We start from the raw sequence: 22,563 nt of genomic DNA, 5'->3' as shown, positions 1-22,563 counted from the left end.
CGTCAGACACGCTTCTGGTGTGCAAAGACATGGAAAACGCCACGCACACGCCACGCAGCTGACACGCAACAGAAACGCCACGCTCACGCCACGCAGCCAGTGTGTCACCGGCCTTAGAGAAACGTTCTTCCCCCTACCCCCTTTCACTCGGTATCGAGGGGCAAGGGGAAGACGCAGACAAAGGGGTAGGGGAAGGGGTAAGACAGAGAAATGAGATTGGCCCTAAGAATAATATTAATAATATAAATATACTAATATTAATGAAAATAAACTATTATTTAAAAGGTTATTTATAACATCATTAAGGCCCTATAACACTTTAAAAGCATCGTTCTTTATGGAAACATATAAAAAGGGTTATATTTAGCACCAAAAAAGGGTTCTGCTATTGTTACAAGCCAAAGAACCCTAATTTGGTGCTGTTTAGAACTGTTGATAAAAAGATGCATTGAGCATATCCTAAATGACAAATTATCTAGATGGTATTTTGCATACATTACATACTTCTAGTGGAGAAAAAAATGAGGGGGTATATATAGGCCTACTGTATACACACAAACATAGATATACATATATACACCACCTGGGTTATTATGTTGGTTTTCCATCAATTTATACTGATATGTAAGGTTATGAATTGTAAAATATTCAAGTAACAAAATGCATGCTGACCTGCTTTAATCTTCTAGATCTCGGCCAAACCCTCTATGACCTGAAAATGAGACCACAAGGATTAACAAGAAAAATATTTACTCATCCACAAACTGTGGTTTACACAGAGAAGATAACCATATCATTTTCAAGAACTTGCACTTCGAAACCCAAGTTTGTGTTTTCGTCTAATGGAGGCCAAAGTGAAGATAGTGGAAAACACAAAATGTAAAATATGGAAAAGTAAACGGAAATACTCAGACTCACAGATGATGTGTGCATATGGCCACGGTGGATCCTGCAAAGTATGTAATCATTTTAGGAAGTGAGTTTTAATTGTGATATGGCATTTTAGTGACGTGTTGATCTGTGTTTCTTAACAGGGGGATTCAGGAGGTCCTTTGGTTTGTGAAAACGCTGCAGTTGGTGTCACATCTTTCGGTGACCCTGAAAACTGTAATTCACCTAAGTATCCTAATGTGTATACTAAGATTTCACCATATATTCCATGGATCTATGAAAATATTTGAAATGTTAAGTGACTTCATTGAAAAGAAAAAAGGAAGAAGTTTTCAGATTTTTTTCCCAGTTAAAGTATCACATTGCAAGCATCAATCAGTCAAAGTGTGTTTCTTGTCACAACCATATATAATTACAATATTACTGTCACGAATCAAGTCACAACAAGGTTTATTTAACAAGAGCAAACAACATGTGACAGTGTGCATGGCACAAACAATACAGGACAACCAACAGAAACCCAAAAGGATCTTAAATACACAAGATAACCCAGACAGCAACATAGTGTCGGCCCAGATCCGGCCCACATGGATTCCACATGGTCCAGATGTGGGCTGGATCTGGGCCGACACTATGTTGCTGTCTGGGAATGAACTTGATAATGAACAGCTGTTAAATGAATATCTATGGTAACTGATAAGTGGCGGGAAACTAGAACAAAGGAAACCGGAAACTGTAGAGAAACAAACTAAAACTTAATGAAAATCAAACTAAACAGAGAATAACCATGACAATTACATGGTGGGCGCTAAAGTAATTTCACATTAGCAAGTACACCTCATTTTGATAACTATGGTATAATAAAGTGAGATTCTTTAGCTCAAAAATGTTTTTTTTTCTTCAGTTTTATCAAGCTAAAATAAAGTACACTTGAGTAGAACCTTCTGACGCATTCTCTCCCAATCTTTCATCATTTAAGAACTATGGAGGCTAGAGCTATTGACACGCAGTAATTAGAGAGAGAGAGAGAGAGAGAGAGAGAGAGTGAATTTCCTGAATTTGTGCGGCTCATTCGGTAGCAACCTCTGACACAGATGTTATCGCCTTGCTACTGAGAAATACTATGTATTTTTCAGCAGTGAAAGTTATTTTAATTGATAAAATATTGCGGGCAGAGCTGATAACTTTCTGTGCACTAGTCTGTGTGTACATGTTCTGTGAAAGAGCATGAGAAAGATTTAGAATGTGCTATAGTGATAATAAAAGATAACTGTTAATAAGATAAAAATGTTAATAGTTTGACATTTTTATCCTGTTGCTTGTCATGTTTATTTGCTTGATCAGTGCAGGGCCGTAGGCCTATTTACCTAATATATTATGATATATTTGAATAATTAAACACTGTGCTGTCAAAGTTGATACTGTGGCTTTATGGTCAGACACTTGCATGTGTCATTATATAATTAACATTCTACCAAACCAAAATCAATAGATCAATCTAAAATGGAGTTTTGACCATTGAATGTCAAAACGTGTTTGTCCGCCAATAGAACGGCCACATCTGAGGCAGTAAGTCTATCACATTACGTTTTCATCAACTTAGGATGAAACACACGCACATGCTATTTAAGGAAGTTCTCGATGACAAATGCTAGACTAAGACAGTCTTCTCCACTCCTCAAATACATAAAACATTAGCCTTTATAGAGAGAGTTTCTTGAGTAAAGAAAACACTGTGCTTATTCAAACATTCAGTCATTTATTTACCCTTGCATTGCAGAAAAGCAAGATGATCCAAAACACTTCTTTTACGATAGAGGTAAAGTGGAGTTATGAGGTTTGTCCGAGAGGTTGAGGATCCAATGGAGATACGAGGTTTATTCACAAGCTATTTTTAATACGTTTTCCTGGTTAAATATTTGCAGAACCAACAAATAGGGTGACCAATAGTAATGATGAATGGGGGAAAAAATGACAAAATATGAAGATACAAGGTTTCTGCCCGATGTTTAAAATTTTGTTAATTTAGATAGTAATTATCTTATAGTGTTTTACCATTAGAGTGAAATAATAATAATAATAATAAAAATTCTCCTCATTGTATTTGCATCCCGTGAGCATATATAGGCACTGAGTGCGGTTTTTGATTCTTTTGTTGTGATAGGCTTTTGAATAACTGAAATAATTTAGCAAATTGACATGGAAATTTAATGCGGTGAAAGCTCACCTGGAACTACTTTAGTGATGCCGTTTAAAATATAAATCAACAGTTTAGAATGGGTCGACCAGTCAGAATCAAGTATTTCAAAGAAGCCATAGTATGAGGTGAGTTTTATTCGTATGTGCTGATCATGGCCTAACTAATTGGAAGGATTGTCCTTGTATACCCTGCATCAAAACATATCACAATATAGATATTGGCCTTTTTGGAATGATATTGTGCTTTTAAGGGTAACAAACTGCACATCAGCTGTATTATGAGCTGGAAATATCCAAGTACTAAAATGCATGCATACATGCTCAATTCTTATCATCTAAATCAAGTTGAATCTTCTTGCAATACCGAAAGAACAGTATCTTTTCATCACTGTGTTGCTCATATTGCAAGAAGAAAAGAAAAAATGACTTAGGTGCAACTCAGTGACTTCACCCACTTTTACAGTATATTTATACAGTGTTTTGCCATGAGAACTCAATGTCATCTTCATCATGACCATCATCATCATCTCTCTGCTCCTGCTGGCTTCTCTGCTGCCACACCTGACCTTCACTGGTGAGATTGATTATATTACAGTAAATTATGATAATTTTTAAGAATGTTTGATTTGTATATGTGCTGAATAAGTTGACTGACAGCACTTTCTCTCTCAGCTCATGTGAATGTGGGTATAGTGAACGGCAACGAAGCCAAACCCCACTCCAGACCCTACATGGTTTCTATTCAGACAAATGGGGAACATATCTGCGGTGGATCCCTTATTTCTGATGAGTTTGTCTTGACTGCTGCACATTGCTGGGATAGGTAAAAGCTTGTTTAGAAATCACTTTTGAATGACACAACAACTGCAGTGCAACCATACAGTGTGCTGAATGACATACATTAATATCATGACTTTCTCTTTCAACAGATTTGAGATTCTGACGGTTGTTGTTGGTGCTCATGACTTAAGGAAGATCAAGAGTTCAGATCGCTTCATCGTGAAGTCTTACATCCCGCATCCAAGCTTTAGAAACAATCGTAATGACATCATGCTTTTGAGGGTAACAAACTGTAATACTTTTAGTTGTTCAAATTGAATCTGATCAGGAAACAGTGGCACAAAACTGACACACACTGTGTTTGAATTTCTTTTGCAATCAGGGCTTTTGTACTAACCACACAAACATCAGTATAAACAACTGCAGTCCAGTCTTAATAAAGATGACTAAATCTTTTATTAATAATGGTTGTGTTTTTGAATTACAGCTACAGGAAAAAGTTGAAGCAAACAACAATGTTAAAAGGATCTCATTACCAATGAAAGGCGAAGACTTGGGAACAAATTCTCTCTGTAGTGTTGCCGGCTGGGGAATAATGAAGACTGATGGCCCAAAGAGTGATCGCCTAATGGAAGCAAATGTGTATTTAATGAATAACACAGAATGTAGCTATAGATGGGGAGAGTTATACTCACTCTCAAATATGATGTGCACACAAGGCCGTGGTGGTGGATCCTGCATTGTACGTAAAAAAAAAGAAAAAGATTCACATACTTTATGTTATGTCAATTAATGAGTTTAAACTGACACGGTATATTTAATTTTTAGTGACGTGTTGATCTGTTTCTTCACAGTTTGATTCAGGAGGTCCTTTGGTTCATGGAAACACTGCAGTTGGTGTCACATCGTTTGGATATAAAGAGCAGTGCAATTCACCTCAATATCCTAATGTGTATACTAAGATTTCACCATATCTCGATTGGATCGGCAACATAATTAGAAATGTGAAGTGAGTTAAGTTACTGAATGCTTCCGTAACTTCTTTCAATAAAGTATCACATGACAAGCATCAATCATTCCAAGTGTCTTCATTGTCACAACCATATAAAGTTACAATATTACATGGGGGGCACAAAAGACATTTTACATTAGTTCACTTGGTGGCCATCTTGGTTACACCCTAAAATTCCAGTCATGCAAGTATGGCTCATATCTATTTGAATGGGGAAAGTCTGAAAACTTCAAAACTGTTGGTCAGGGATAAAATCAGGCAAATATGGTATAATAAATTTAGCTTCTTAAGCTCAAAGTCTACAATATATATTAAATATATATTAAAATGATATTATATTTTTTTTATATATATATATATATATATATATATATATATATATATATATATATATATTTTATATATATATATTTTTTTTTTATATATATATATAAATAAAGAGTTCAGATGCAAAAAAAAGCCTGTAAGTGCCATCTGAAATTTTCTTCTAGAATGATAATTTTTATGAAGCTTTTATATTTAAGTTCAGTAATTTCACTTAAATGGCAATGAAAATTACCTATTGCCATTTAAGTGAAATTACTGAACTTAAACAAGCTTGATAAAAATGATCATTCTAGAAGAAAATTTCAGATGGCACTTAGAGGTTTCTGCATCTGAACTCTTCATATATATATATATATATATATATATATATATATATATATATATATATATATATATATATATATATATACATATATATATATATATATATACATATATAAAACAAAGGGATCAGAGTCCAAAAATAAATTAAACAAAATATTTATTTACATCTAGGGGTTATAAATAGATGTTCAACAGAAAATAAACAAACAATAAAGAGAAAAAAACAATATGAAGGTCCAGCTCCTGAGCACAACTGCAGGATAGGGGTCAGAACTTCCTCCCACAAAGGACAGCCATCTTAAATACTGCTTTCCAAATTCAACACAGGTGTGGATCCTTATCTGGCAACCTATAGAAAAAAGAGAAAACAACCGAACAAACCCAAAACAAAACTAAGCCGTAACACCTTCCCCCTTAAAAAGGGAGAGATTCTCATTAGAAACTCTACCTTATACAAGTTCCAACCCCAAAACATACATACAAAAAGAACAACCTACCCGGAGTTAGGGTGAAGTTAGTATCGATCATTAACCATTACAACTTCCCCAAACTCTACCCATCTCTTAATTTCAAAACCAGCAATCTCCCGGCGCCTGGAAAAAGCGAAATTAAGGAATTAAAAACCAATAAACGGGAAGAGAAGAGGCAATAGTCAAGAAACTTATTCTCCACCACATGGGGCACGGGACAAGGCATCAGCTAAGATATTATCTACGCCTTTCACATGACGAATCTCCAAAGCATAAGGCTGTAAGAAAAGAGACCACCTAATAAGACGCGGATTCAGATTCTGCAGAGAGTGAAGAAACAAAAGGGGGTTATGGTCTGTGTACACCACAGTTGGCATAGTCCCACAAGACAAGTACACCTCAAAATGTTGCAGGGACCAAATCAACACTAACGCTTCTTTCTCGATGGTAGAATAATTGGTCTGATACGAATTGAATTTTCGTGAGAAATAGCTAACAGGGCGATTTATACCATTCTCATCAGCCTGCAGCAGAACAGCTCCCGCTCCAACCTGACTAGCATCCACCTGAAGTTTGAATGGTTTATCAAGTCGAGGAGCCGTCAGGACAGGGGACGATGTGAGCAATCGTTTAACATTCTCAAAGGCGTCCACACAAATTTAGCCTTTGCTTGCAACAAATCTGTAAGCGGGGCAACAACAGAAGAAAAGTTTGGACAAAAACTTCTGTAATACCCAGCCATTCCTAAAAATCTCATCAATTCACGTTTAGTCTGAGGGCTAGGAAATTTGTCAATCGCTATGACTTTAGCACGTACAGGTCGCACTTTGCCCATTCCGACAACCTTGCCCAGATAAGTCACAGTCGCCCTGGCAAACTCACACTTTGCCAGGTTGACTGCGAGTTTGGCATCAGACAAACGCTCAAACAGCGCACAAATTCGGATAAGGTGTTGATCCCATGTGTCACTATAGACAACAATGTCTTCCAGGTATACGGCACAACCCTCTAAACCAGCTGTCACTCTGTTCATTAAACGCTGAAATGTAGCTGGGGAATTTCTGAGACCAAAGCTCATTACGGTGTAAGAATATAATCCAAATGGTGTAATAAAAGAGGAAATTTCCTGTGCTCGGGCGGTCAAAGGCACTTGCCAGTACCCTTTGAGCAAATCAAATTTACTGACATAGTTAGCTGATCCAACTTGGTCAACGCAGTCTTCCATCCTAGGCAATGGATATGAGTCAGGTCTAGTTAGGACAGTGGTTCCCAAACCTGTCCTGGAGGCACCCCAACACTGCACGTTTTCGTTGTCTCCCTAATCAAACACACCTGATTCAACTCATCAGCTCATTATCACATGGGTTAATGAGCTGATGAGTTGAATCAGGTGTGTTTGATTAGGGAGACAACGAAAACGTGCAGTGTTGGGGTGCCTCCAGGACAGGTTTGGGAACCACTGAGTTAGGATATTAATAGGGATAGGGTCTATAATCTGTGCAAAAATGCTGAGTGCCGTCTGATTTTCCCACTAACAAACAAGGCGAAGCCCAATCTGAAAAGGAAGGCTTTGCTATGTTGTATTCAAGCATGTAATTGACTTCAGCCTCCAATTTCTGACGTTTGTCAAATGATACACGATAAAATCGTTGTCGGACAGGTTTAACATCGCCTACATCAATATCGTGTTCAATCAAGTGTGTACGAGAAGGAGTATCTGAAAAGAGAACAGAAATTTCAGTCAGCATAGAATTTAACTCAAAGCGTTGTTTGCAAGACAAATGTTTTACCCATCCTTCTAAATTAGCCAAGGTCTCAGAGTTTTTTAGGCGAGGTTGTAAAATGACATCATCAGGTGATTTCACATCCTGTTGCACGTCACCTATTTGACTCAAACTAGCTAGGGCAACTGGGGAAGGAATGACTTCAGGAGCAGCATTACGAGAATAAAAGGGTTTTAACAAATTCACATGGCACAACTGGGTATGTTTCCTGCGCTCAGGGGTAGAAAGAATATAATTTTGATCAGACACTTTTCGAAGCACAGTGTAAGGTCCTAAAAACTTCGCAGCAAAAGGAGAATCTGGTAAAGGAAATAAGGCTAACACCTGATCTCCTGGACTAAACATGCGAATCTCAGGCTTGCGATCAAACCAGCCTTTCATCTTTTCCTGAGTTTTTTCCAACTTTTCTTTTGCCAATTCCCCAGCCAAAACTAAACGTCGACGAAAACCCTGTATATACTGAATCAGACTCTGTGGTGGCTCCTCCGGTAAAGCAGCATTACTCAGTACCGCCAGGGGTCCCCGTACACAATGTCCAAAGACTAACTGATTGGGACTAAATCCCAAACTCTCCTGAATAACCTCACATGTGGCCAACAACAACCAAGGTAGACCTTCCTCCCAATCACCTTTTAACTCAATATGCCCTCAACAAAGATTTTAACGTCTGGTGAAAACGTTCTAGGGCACCCTGACTTTCCGCATGGTACGCACTGGATTTGTTGTGTCTAATGCCAAGCTGCCACAGAACCTCTTGAAACATGTTAGATGTAAAGTTTGTCCCCTGATCACTCTGAACAACTTTTGGAATTCCAAAAATAGAAATGAACTGGGACAAGGCTTTTACAACTGATCGTGTGGTGATTGAACGCAAAGGAAATGCAGCAGGATATCGAGTGCTCTGACACATCACTGTCAATAAGTAAATGCTACCAGACTTTGAAGGTGGTAAAGGCCCAACACAATCCACCAGAAGATGCTGAAAAGGCTGTTCCATAACAGGTATGGGATACAAAGGCACAGGTTTTATGGTTTGGTTTTCCAGTCAGCTGACAGATCGAACAAGTCTTAATATACTGCCTTACATCACTCTTAATACGAGGCCAGTAAAAATACTGCAGCAAATGTTGGTAGGTCTTATTTACGCCCAAATGACCAGACACCCCGCCATGAGCAGAATCCAACACAGCATTTCGCAAAGAAACAGGCACAACTACCTGTAAAATTGGTTCAGTCAAACCTCCCTCTGTGTTAGAAGTCCACTTCCGCAATAGTACCCCATTTTCAATGAAGTACTCATTAACGGAACTCTCTGCTACATCAGGAGATAAAGCAGCATCAAACAGCGAGTTCAGAGATGAATCCTCTTTCTGAGCAGACACCCAGACCTGATGGGGAATAGAAGGCAAAGCAAGGAGACCAGGCACTACCCTCTTAGAGGTAAACAAATCCTTCACATCACATGAGTGCACATAACAAAATACAGAGTTTGCTGACAAATTACCTTTCGGCAATATTAGCTTACCGAGTAGAGTACACATACACAACAAAATCCTGCCAGAGCTAACGTTACACTGTATAGCCTAGTAACAGAGAGAAAAAAACGTTTTTACAAGGGGAACTCCTAAGAGAAATCAATACACTTACCATATGTAATACGGTCTATTTCGGTTACCACTTATTTTCTCTTCAGTTGAGAACAACAATGAAGAAAATCCACCATTTTAAAGACACCGAAAACTCTCGCGCACATTTCCCAGTAACAAACAAAACACCCACTGTTTGTTAGCGCTAACACGCCAAGCAACACGCAGGTGAATCCAATACCCATCAAATACGCTCCGCTTATACATACACACAGGCGCTAGCGAAAATTTTACAAGTAATACGTTTTTTTCTTGTTCTTATCAATAGAAGCTGGACCTTCCAAATTCTATCAAACATTTGAGGACGAGCCCCCAGTTGTTACATTCCGGCTCAAGGAAGTAACAAAATAAAGGGATCAGAGTCCAAAAATAAATTAAACAAAATATTTATTTACATCTAGGGGTTATATAATAAAGAAAATAGATGTTCAACAGAAAATAAACAAACAATAAAGAGAAAAAACAATATGAAGGTCCAGCTCCTGAGCACAACTGCAGGATAGGGGTCAGAACTTCCTCCCACAAAGGACAGCCATCTTAAATACTGCTTTCCAAATTCAACACAGGTGTGGATCCTTATCTGGCAACCTATAGAAAAAAAAAGAAAACAACCGAACAAACCCAAAACAAAACTAAGCCGTAACAATATATATATATATATATAAAACAAATGGTCAAAATAAAAAAAAATAATTAAATGGAGTGGCCATCTCCTGCCCCCTTAGATTGTCTTTTTGAGAGCTCAATCAGCATTTGTACCTGATCTTTCCACTAAAAGTATGAAACAGGGTTACACTAATATACACTGATCAGCCACAACATTAAAACAACTGAGAGTAACAAGTGAATAACATTGATTTTATCATTACAAGGGGTGGGATATATAAGACAGAAACTGAACAGTCAGTAAGCATTTAAAAAAATAAAAAAATAATAATAATTATGTGAGGTTAATCTAGGGCTGCACAGTTAACCAAAAACCGAAATTGCTCTTTACAAAATGGCAAATTTTTAATTAAATAAGTAGCCTATATGCACAGCATAAGATCAGAGTGGATCGATTGGTTCGCAGTAAATGCTCCTCCATCTCTGAAAGTTTTTGCACGTGTTGCTTTTTCAAATGTACATTTTATAAGTGACTCAAACTCATTCCAAACTTGGCAAGTTAAAAGAATATTGGCTATGACTCGATGACAAATGCTACGCTCCTCTTTGCTCCTCAAACACATAAAACAGTTTAGTCACAAGCTCTTTTTAATACTTTTCATTAGTTAAATATATTTTTTTTTTTAAATCACAGAGAGACATAAAGGGTGACCAATATTAACGTCTTTGAGATCTAACAACATATAGTGTGAGTCGGTTTTCCTAAGCTCTCTCACTCTTAACACTTTATTGTCATGTGAGACCCACATGAAGCTGTGAAAGAGGAAGTACCATATGAGCACAATGTAGTGATTTATGGTCTTAAATATGAATATGAATATTTAGTATTAATATTAATATTAGTTTAATATTTAGAGCGGCTATGCTTGTGGTTGTCGTCTCTGTTGCTGTTTGCAGACTACCCAAATTCACTTTTTGCAGAACTTCACTGTTAGACTTTTCAAGGGTTTTTTTACAGTAACTTACTGTAATTAAGATGTACAGTACCTTTTACCGTATTTGTTTTACAGTAACTACATGGTACTGTAATTGTGTGATACAGTGCATTACTGTACAAACGAAGCTAATCAGTACACTACTGTAATTATTTTTTTATTTGTACTAAATATAAATTAGATTTCATAATTTTGATATATAATTAATTTTATTTTTATCCTACATAAATACTACTGACATACAAACCAATTAGACAAAGTTATTACAAAATACCATTTTTTTATTTAAAACATTTCATATATATCACAAAATAAACAGTCTGCCAATGGGGGAGTTTAGGGACAACGTTTTTTGTGTTAATTTTAACTCATTCATTGTGTTAATGATTTTAACAAAGTAAATATGTCAGAAAGGTTAGCACAAAGATGTGTAAACGTGTTAAATTAACACATTATGTGCTGTCCTTCACTGCACACATTGTTAAAAAACATACATAAAATCGTAAACAAAACGTTAGCATTTGACAAAATGAATGTAGAGTCATTGGTTGTTTAGCTTATACAAGTGAAATATCAACCATTACATTCATAAAACTGCAGAATATAAATACATTTTAAGCAGTCAAAAAGGAAATGTCCAACACAGGACAAAACACAGTTCTTTTCACAATACATGACACATAACCCCACCTTCAAAATAATTTAACTTATTTACAAAAATTTGTTGGATTCATGTGCACTGGTGGCCAAAAGAAGTATTTAAGTCTCTTAATGTTTTTGAAAGTCTGAAATAACTGAAATAATTTGGCGAATTGACATGGAAATTTAATGCGGTGAAAGCTCGCCTGGAACTACTTTAGTGATGCCGTTTAAAATATAAATCAACAGTTTAGAATGGGTCGGCCAATCAGAATCAAGTATTTCAAAGAAGCCATAGTATGAGGTGAGTTTTATTCGTATGTGATGATCATGGCCTAACTAATTGGAAGGATTGTCCTTGTATACCCTGCATCAAAACATATCACAATATAGATATTGGCCTTTTTGGAATGATATTGTGTTTTTAAGGGTAACAAACTGCACATCAGCTGTATTATGGGCTGTAAAATATCCAAGTACTAAAATGCATGCATACATGCTCAATTCTTATCATCTAAATCAAGTTGAATCTTCTTGCAATACCGGAAGAACAGTATCTTTTCATCACTGTGTTGCTCATACTGCAAGAAGAAAAGAAAAAATGACTTAGGTGCAACTCAGTGACTCCACCCACTTTTACAGTATATTTATACAGTGTTTTTGCCATGAGAACTGTATGTCATCATCATCATGACCATCATCATCATCTCTCTGCTCCTGCTGGCTTCTCTGCTGCCACACCTGACCTTCACTGGTGAGATTGATTATATTACAGTAAATTATGATGATTTTTAAGGATGTTTGATTCGTATGTGCTGAATAAGTTGACTGACAGCACTCTCTTTCTCAGCTCATGTGAATGTGGGTATAGTGAACGGCACAGAAGCCAAACCCCACTCCAGACCCTACATGGTTTCTCTTCAGAAGAACAGGGAACATATCTGCGGTGGATTCCTCATTTCTGATGAGTTTGTCTTGACTGCTGCACATTGCTGGAATGGGTAAAAGCTTGTTTAGAAATCACTTTTGAATGACACAACAACTGCAATGCAACCATACAGTGTGCTGAATGACATACATTAATATCATGACTTTCTCTTTCAACAGATTAGAGATTCTGACGGTTGTTGTTGGTGCTCATGACTTAAGGAAGATCAAGAGTTCTGATCGCTTCGACGTGGAGTCTTACATCCCGCATCCAGACTTTGGAGACAATCGTAATGACATCATGCTTTTGAGGGTAACAAACTGTAATACTTTTAGTTGTTCAAATAGAATCTGATCAGGAAACAGTGGCACAAAACTAACACACACTGTGTTTGAATTTCTTTTGCAATCAGGGCTTTTGTACTAACCACACAAACATCAGTATAAACAACTGCAATCCAGTCTTAATAAAGATGACTAAATCTTATTAATAATGGTTGTGTTTTTGAATTACAGCTACAGGAAAAAGTTGAAGCAAACAACAATGTTAAAAGGATCTCATTACCAATGAAAGGCGAAGACTTGGGAACAGATTCTCTCTGTAGTGTTGCCGGCTGGGGAATAATGAAGACTGGTGGCCCAAAGAGTGATCTTCTAATGGAAGCAAATGTGTATTTAATGAATAACACAGAATGTAGCTATAGATGGGGAGAGTTATACTCACTCTCAAATATGATGTGCACACAAGGCCATGGTGGTGGATCCTGCCTTGTACGTACAAAAAAAAAAAAAGATTCACATACTTTGATTATGTTATGTCAAATAATGAATTTAAACTGACACAGTATATTTAATTGTTAGTGACGTGTTGATCTGTTTCTTCACAGTTTGATTCAGGAGGTCCTTTGGTTTATGGAAACACTGCAGTTGGTGTCACATCGTTTGGATATAAAGAGCAGTGCAATTCACCTCAATATCCTAATGTGTATACTAAGATTTCACCATATCTCGATTGGATCGGCAAAATAATTAGAAATGTGAAGTGAGTTAAGTTACTGAATGCTTCCGTAACTTCTTTCAATAAAGTATCACATGACAAGCATCAATCATTCCAAGTGTCTTCATTGTCACCAACATATGAAGTTACAATATTACATGGGGGGCACAAAATACCTTTTACATTAGTTCACTTGGTGGCCATCTTGGTTACACCCTAAAATTCCAGTCATGCAAGTATGGCTCATATCTATTTGAATGGGGAAAGTTTGAAAACTTCAAAACTGTTGGTCAGGGATAAAATCAGGCAAATATGGTATAATAAATTCAGCTTCTTAAGCTCAAAGTCTACAATATATATTAAATTGCCTATTAATTGCCATTTAAGTGAAATTACTGAACTTAAATAAACGAGCTTGATAAAAATTATCATTCTAGAAGAAAATTTCAGATGGCACTTAGAGGTTTCTGCATCTGAACTCTTCATATATATATGAAGAGTTCAGATGCAGAAACCTCTTATATATATATATATATATATATATATATATATATAAAACAAATGGTCAAAATAAAAAATAATAGATTGTCTTTTTAGAGCTGCTACTTCTTTGAAATCTTTCAGTCAAACTCTTCTGAGATTGTGAAGAGGAACAATTGTAGCATATCTCAATCAGCATTTGAACCCGATCTTTCCACTAAAGGTATGAAACAGGGTTACACTAATATACACTGATCAGCCACAACATTAAAACAACTGAGAGGTGAAGTGAATAACATTGATTTTATCATTACAAGGGGTGGGATATAAGACAGAAACTGAACAGTCAGTAAGCATTAAAAAAAAAAAAAAAAAAAAAAAAATATTATGTGAGGTTAATCTAGGGCTGCACAATTAACCAAAATTAAACCGAAATTGCTCTTTACAAAATGGAAATTTTTTAATTAAATAAGTAGCCTATATGCACAGCACTAAGATCAGAGTGGATCGATCGGTTCGCAGTAAATGCTCCTCCATCTCTGAAAGCGCTAAGATGTTTTTGCACGTGTTGCTTTTTCAAATGTACGTTTTATAAGTGACTCAAACTCATTTCAAACTTGGCAAGTTAAAAGAATATTGGCTATGACTCGATGACAAATGCTACGCTCCTCTTTGCTCCTCAAACACATAAAACAGTTTAGTCACAAGCTCTTTTTAATACTTTTCATTAGTTAAATATATATATTTTTTTTAAATCACAGAGAGACATAAAGGGTGACCAATATTAACGATTTATGGAAAAAAAAACACTAATAAAAATTAAGAAATTTGGAGATACAAGGTTTTTGTAAGTCTTTGAGATCTAACAACATATAGGGCCCTATCTTGCACCCAGCGCAATTGACTTTGTACGCTGACGCATGTATCATTCCTATTTTGCACCCGCGCAAAGCGCGCTTTTCCCTCCACAGAAGCACGTCGCTAAACTAGGGAATGAACTTGCGCTCCCTGGGCGATTCAGCGCAAAAAAGGAGGCGTGTTCCGGCGCAAACGTTCCTTCATGCTATTTTGCAGGTTTAGAAAACAATTGCGCCACTAACCAGGAAAAAATAGTTTAAAGTCAGTGGCGCGTTGCGCATGTTATTCATATGCTATTTTAAGGGCGCATGCTTGGCCATAATGAATGTAGCGTGTGCACAACGCGCATACACTTTGATTCTCTCATCTACACAGAAGCAGCAGTTTTCATTTTTGCAAATCATACATTATTATGATAGATAGATAGATAGATAGATAGATAGATAGATAGATAGATAGATAGATAGATAGACAATTTATTATAAAAGCATACATCTAGCTTACACATTTACCCAAATTATCATACGCCTTTTTAACCGAAGTTAATTTGGGTGGGTTTCTCCATCCCCAACGTCCCTGACGAGAGCGTTGCTCTCCTTGGCTGTGAACCGCTCCTGGCGCGCGCCTGGCAAATCCGCCGTTATAATAGGAATCCGCTTTAGAGCAAAGCGCGTCTGCTCTTAAAGGGAATGTGAGATGACGCTCTGATTGGTTTATTTCACGTTACGCCCAAACCACACCTATGAATAATGAAGCTACTTCAGACCAACCCATTTTAGATTTGCGCCTGGCGCAAGAGTTATTTATTCCGCTGGGAAAATAGCAACAGCGCCAAGACCCGCCCACAAAGTTACTTGCGCTTTGCGCTTTGACACTTGCGTTTCAGATCGTTAAAATAGGGCCCATAGTGTGAGTCGGTTTTACTAAGCTCTCACACTCTTAACACTTCATTGCAAAGTGAGACCCACATGAAGCTGTGAAAGAGGAAGTATGAGCACGATGTAGTGATTTATGGTCTTAAATATTAGTATTAATATTAATATTAGTATAATATTTAGAGCGGCTATGCTTGTGGTTGTTGTCTCTGTTGCTGTTTTCAGACTCCCCAAATTCACTTTTTGCAGAACTTCTTTGTTTCTCTCTAGAGCTCGGGAGAGCAAATACACAACTCCATAGAGTTGCACTTATAGGGCTTATGAAATGAAGCATTGAACCAGAACAATTCTTTAAGGGCTTTCATACTGGAGGAACCTTTTCATAGTTCTAGAACTATTGGCGAAAGTACACAGATTTTGGCCTGTTCGCACCACAGGAAACGATTTATTTCTAGGAACTCCTTTTGGAGGAACTAATTTAGCCCCTACTTCAGAGTAGGGTCTAAACCAGCACTATAGGAACTACCAGTGACATTAGTGTACGCTGACTGGCCGAACGCATGCGAAACATCAGCATCCGCCATTTTTTAAAAAGCTGTGTAAACACACAGATTATAGCCTATATATTTACTCCAGAAACTGGAGTCTATATTAACTCTACGAACATGGAAAACAGTGATAGATGGACCTCTTAACCTTTATGCTAAGGAGACAATCCAACGCAACTTTGAGGGGACCAAGCGAAACAAGATTATGCATTTCTGCTCAGCTAGCAACACTGGACATCAACCACATGGCATATGCTAATGCCTTTTCATATACTGTCTTTCTATGTATAACAGTTCAGATTGTAAACTAATGAACACGGAGAATGCGAGCACTGTGTGCTCAGGCTCTGGAGTTCTCAGCGGCGTCAAAATAAAGGTCAGCCGTGTCAGCCATGCCGTTACAAGTCACAAAAACAAGTGCTGCTTACGTGTTTTTGTCTCAGAGAGAACCTTTTTAAACTCTCCTGAGAAGGAATGATTTGCAGATTGGCAGCTTTCAGATTCAACGTTTGATTGGCTGATGCTGTCTGGGATGGGCACCGTATGGCCCCTCTCTGGCATGAGGTTCATTTGCATTGCTTAAAGTTCATGTTTAGAACAATGTCTTGTCCTGGTTTTTCCTATGCATAATTCACTTTCCAAACCAATTCCAGATTAGACATTGTGCTGAAAACATAAAGACCAAATATCATTGTAATATTGAACTTTTTACCCATGCATTCATGTGTACCTTAATAGGTAAGTTTGTATATTTTGCATGTACACAAACAACACTGTAACGACTGAGACAAATCAGACACAAGTATTTGTTATAGTTTAACAAATAATATTTTAAACTCACTCTGGGATCTGTGGTCCCATCCCCCCAACAAGGGCAAGAAGGTCTACCATGACCATGATCAGATAAGTTGGTTTTATGGCTGTTAAAAAAATGTGGTCACGTGGTCGAGACAGAGACAATGGGGAAGACAGAAACAGACTTTAAAACAGACTTTGCTGCATTAATCTGATCTATAAATGAACATGCATCCCAGAAAATTGTGTTGAATGATTTACCGTCTTGTGTAGTGTTTTTAATTCTATTATTTTCTTGATACTGTGTATTTTATGATAGGACCAACAGTCAATGTAACCTCATCTATCCCATGTTTGGTCTCAATAAATTGGTACTTTTAAGATCAAAATGACTGTGTACATCAGGGATAGACAACTCCGGTCCTGGAGGGCCACTGTCCTGCAGAGCTTAGCTCCAACCCTAATTAAACACAGCTGAACAAGGCAATCAGTGTTTTCAGGATTACTAAATAGATACAGGCAGGTGAGTTTTTATCAGGGCTGAAGCTAAACTCTGCAGGACAGTGGCCCTCCAGGACCGGAGTTGTCTATCCCTGGTGTACATGATATGCCGATAGCTGCGCAACATATTAGTATTACAAGAATCTTTCTTAGTTTCTTCATCAGAAACCAATCCAGTTGCACATGCAAATGAGCACGCTTAAAACAAAGATTCATAAATCAACCACAGAGGAATTTTCCCGCTTGGAAATTCCACCCTTCTCATTGGTCAAGCAAACCAGGAGAGGTGGAGCCTTTCTCAGGCTTTATTAGAGACAAATTCACAGTGACCCTCCTCTCTTCCCAACCTCAGGAGTTCAACGTCTTCATTAAATGCAGAAGAAGTCCATCGCAACTCCCACCATTTGCTCTGTGTGTCCTCTCCGGCCCAGGGCCGGCAGGCCACAAATCTGCACTCCAGCCATGAGAACAGAGTCAAACTAACCACGCAAGTTCATCATATCTTCTTCATCCAACGGAGAAGAAAACGATCGCAACTTTAACATTTGACACTCACAGAACCAACAACTTCAAGAATTGTGTCCACTGCACAGACCATGCAAGTATCAATTTAATGAGGTGCTCTGAAAATTATAAGCTGATGGTTATTTTACGATCTTGATCTTGTTACATGCTCTAAGCGCCGTACATGCTAAGAAATAATTATTTTTCGGTGGCCATGAAAGATATGCTTTTCTTAGAATAAATGAATAATCAAAAGAGTTCGTTGGACAAACTGATTAATTGATTGTAATATTAATTTAGCTACATTAAGTTAATCCAATTAACTGACCATAAAAAGTTATGAGTTGTTATTAATATTTCCCCTTTGAGCTAACTCGTTACAACACTAATTAAGCACAGTTCTTTAAAAAGATATGGAGAAGATTTGCTCCATTTTGTCCATTTTGTATAGAAAATCCATCCTTTGTGGCTTCAAGCTACATGGCAAAACCAGTTTGGTTAGTCTGAGGCCTTGTCCACACAGAGACGCGTTTAGCTGTTTACGTACAAATTTTGTATTGTATCGGCGTTTCGTCCAGATGGACCCGGTGTTTTGGGAGCCTGAAACCTCTATATTTTGAAACCGGGTCCCAGAGTGGATAAATCTGAAAACGACACCCTAGTGTTTTCGCGTGTACAGCCAATCCGTATATTTTGTGAAACGATGATGTCATCACCCCACACATGTCGACCCTAGTCAGACACACTGCGTCATGTAACAGCAACAACAACTGCGGACGACATGCTTGTGTTCGTGCTGCAGAAGCTACTGAGCCTCTTTTATTTCTTTATTTATTATTTACTTGAATGTATTCATATTTTATTTTTTTATTTTACTTCATTATTTATTTATATTTTCTTTCTTATGCTATGTCTGATTAAGACATTTCATATTTTGTACCAGGCCATTTATGGTTGTTATTGTTCAATAAAGTTCTTGGTAAAAAGAAGATACTGAGCCTATTATTGTATACAGTGCACGCTCCATGTCTTCTTCTCTGTTTTTAGTGTATCTCTGTGGCAGAATTACAGCACCACATACTGGTCTGGCATGTATACTACATCCTTTTGAGTCAGTTTCGGTGGTTTCGAGTTTATGCAGATATTTCTTGAGAAGATGCCGTGTTTACGGAATTTTTTTTTAGAATGAGAAAAAAAAAATTGGTTAAGGAAAGCTCTGGCTTCGTGTGGATGTGGCCTGAGAGTCATTGGTCATTCACATCATGGTCTCAGGACTGAGGTGGGCAAACGGTCTGTGATCATTGACATGCTAATTTCATCATTCTTCCCTTCCATAAATAGTACCTGGTAATTGTCTTTGCAGGCTTGTCTCCTAGCCTACTTAGTTCATTTTTTTCTGGAACTTCTTTTGGAGGTGTGAGTTTTAGAGTCCTGTCCTTTTCATCATGGCAGATGAAAGGGGACTTCTGTTGTGATGAGGGGAGTCTGCCCTCATGTTTACCTGCTGATTACTAGCACAATGTGTCCAAAATATAGCATAAAATATTCAAAATGTACTGTATGCTGACTTGCTTTAATCTTCTAGATCTAGACCAAACCATCTGTGGCCTGAAAATGAGACCACAAGGATTAACAAGAACAATATTTAGTCATCCACAAAAAAAAAGAAAAAAGAAAGTGTTTTATCATGAGAGCTCACTGATCATCTTCTTCATCATGACCATCATCATCATCTCTCTGCTTCTGCTGGCCTCTCTGCTGCCACACCTGACCTTCACTGGTGAGATTGATTATATAACAGCATATTACAATGATTTTTATTAGTGTTTAATTTGTATGTGCTGAATAAGTTGACTGACAGCACTCTCTCTCTCAGCTCATGTGAATGTGGGTATAGTGAACGGCAGGGAAGCCAAACCCCACTCCAGACCTTACATGGTTTCTCTTCAGACGTATGGGAGAAGGGAACATAACTGTGGTGGATTCCTCATTTCTGATAAGTTTGTCTTGACTGCTGCACATTGCAGGAACGGGTAAGAGCTTGTTTAGTGTGAACTGCAATGTTAATGACTGCAATGCAACCATACAGTGTATCATGTGACATAAATGAACATTTCCAATATGCTCTTTATACAGATATGAGATTCTGGTTGTGGTCTGCTCATGACTTAAGGTACAGCAAGAGTTCGGATGCCATTAGAGTGAAGTCCTACATCTCGCATCCAGACTATATACCCAGTACTTTTCAGAATGACATCATGCTTTTGAGGGTAACAACCTGTAATACTTTTTTTTTTTTGTGTTCAAAATAATGTTTCAGGTCAGGAAACAGTAGCACAAAACACTATGTTTTAATCTCTAAAAAATTACTGAAGTGATTTAAATAATTTCTATGTAAATGGCCATGTGTCTCTTTGACTCTGTTCCCTGTATTATTAATTAATTGCTCTGTATAGAAAAAATAATTGCGCAAAAAAGGCAGAAACCCTGACAAATCATTGAAGCATTTTTGTGGTTACACCCAGCAGAAAATAAAGAGGCAAAAAAAAAAAAAAAAAAAAAAATGAACTGGGCTTTTACGGCTCCTGTACTAACCTCAACACAACAGTATAATCCACTGAACTTCAGTCTTATAAAAGACTGTTTATTAAAATGGTTTTATTTTTGAATTACAGCTGGAGAAAAAAGTCAGACTTAACAACAATGTTAAACGGATATCATTACCAAAGAAAGGAAAAGACGTGGAAGCGGGTGTTCTCTGTAATGTTGCCGGTTGGGGAGCCACGAGAGATGGCCCACAGAGTTATCGTCTAATGGAAGCAAACATGACTACAATAAATCAGACAGACTGTCAGCGCAGATGGAATTCTAAGTTCTTTCCCTCACAGATGATCTGTGCATATGGCAGTGGTGGATCCTGCTACGTATGTGTAAATATATATATATGTTTTTAATTTTTCTATAAACCTTCTTTCAATAAAAATATCACATGGCAAGCATCAATTATACTATAATATATTATATTATAAGTGTTCTCATTGTCACAACCACACCCTCACTTTTCAGTCACGACTGTAGACTCATATCTCATTGAATGGGGAAAAACTGAAATACTCAAAACTTTTGCTAAATTACAGTGATAAAAAAAAACATATTTCAAAACAGGAATGATATTATAAAATGTGCTGCTTTAACTTTTAAAAAAATATATAAATGAAAAAAAAAAAAATCAATATAAAAAATAAGTCTTGAAAAAGCCTCCAGAATTTGAGTTGTAAAATGAAGAGCTTTGTGAAATCTTCCTACAACAGTCATTTAAAAATTTGGCAAGTCAGCTTTACTAAGCTCACGCCTGTTTTCTCACATCTAACAGAATTTGCAAGAAATATTAGCATGGATTACATCACACATGTGGCAGATTAGTCTATTGGGACACCCCTCCAAAACATTGAATTCAGGTGTTCTAATCACTTCCATGGCCGCAGTTGTATAAAATCAAGCACCTAGGCATGCAGACGCTTCTACAAACATTTGTGAAAGAAAGGGTAGCTCTCAGGAGCTCAGTGAATTCAAGCATGGTAACGTGATAGGTTACCAAGCCGTGATAGGTCACAGACTTATGCACTTACCTGCGCAATAAGTCCATTAGTGAAATTTCCTTACTACTATATATTCCATGGTCAACTGTTAGTGGTAATAAAGTTGAAGCAGTTGGAAACAACAGCAACTTAGCCACAAAGTAGTAGGCCACGTAAAACCACAGAGCGGTGCCAGCGCATGCTGAGGCGCACAGTGCGCAGAAGTCGCCAACTTTCTGCAGAGTCAATAACAGACCTCCAAACTTTGTGTGGCCTTCATATTAGCTCAACAACAGTGCGTATAGAGCTTAATGGAATGGGTTTCCATGGCCGAGCAGCTGCATCCAAGCCTTACATCACAAAGTGCAATGCAAAGTGATGTAAAGCAGGGGTTCTCAACCTTTTGCAACTCAAGGCCCACCAATGACTGTTTAAAAACATTCCAAGGACCACCTTTCCAAATATGATATGAATACAGAATAACAGAAAATTAAAAAAGTACAACAATATACTCTGCTGTTAATCTGTTATGCCACTGTAGCAGACTAAGTTAAGTCAGCTATACAGATGAAAACTGTCCTTGTATAAAAAAGACTCGGCAGGCTTACTCAGTAACCATTCCTGGCTGTAACAATAACAGGCTAACATACCTGTAACAACAGGTCAGACACATAAGAGGGGAACATTCACTCTATTCATTAGCAGAAATGTTCAACAAAGTTCATTCATCCCAATTTACATACTGTAAGTATAATTTATCAAATACTATTAGCGCTATTAACATGACTGTTTAAAACAATATTCTTTTGGCTTCTCAACACAGCCCG

At 37.4% G+C, this 22,563-nt stretch overlaps 2 protein-coding genes across 2 annotated transcripts; both read left to right on the top strand.

The window, feature by feature from the left end:
- Positions 1–3,600: 3,600 nt before the first annotated feature.
- Positions 3,601–4,931, top strand: LOC311084147 (complement factor D-like; the record flags this gene model as incomplete). Its single annotated transcript, XM_084116029.1, has 5 exons — positions 3,601–3,664; positions 3,763–3,913; positions 4,020–4,152; positions 4,358–4,612; positions 4,725–4,931. 5 exons carry the CDS (start codon positions 3,601–3,603, stop codon positions 4,881–4,883), a joined length of 762 nt encoding a protein of 253 aa, XP_083972155.1. The 3' UTR covers positions 4,884–4,931.
- Positions 4,932–12,355: 7,424 nt separating this feature from the next.
- Positions 12,356–13,704, top strand: LOC311084146 (granzyme B(G,H)-like). The gene is made up of 5 exons (XM_084116028.1): positions 12,356–12,427; positions 12,524–12,674; positions 12,781–12,913; positions 13,117–13,371; positions 13,488–13,704. The coding sequence occupies exons 1-5, from the start codon at positions 12,364–12,366 to the stop codon at positions 13,644–13,646; spliced, it is 762 nt and encodes a 253-aa protein (XP_083972154.1). The 5' UTR covers positions 12,356–12,363; the 3' UTR covers positions 13,647–13,704.
- The last annotated feature ends 8,859 nt before the right edge of the window (positions 13,705–22,563 follow it).

The sequence above is a fragment of the Abramis brama genome (genome assembly GCF_963993115.1).
Source record: "Abramis brama genome assembly, chromosome: 6".
Taxonomy (NCBI): domain Eukaryota; kingdom Metazoa; phylum Chordata; class Actinopteri; order Cypriniformes; family Leuciscidae; genus Abramis; species Abramis brama.
This window is presented reverse-complemented; position numbering and strand designations above follow the sequence as displayed.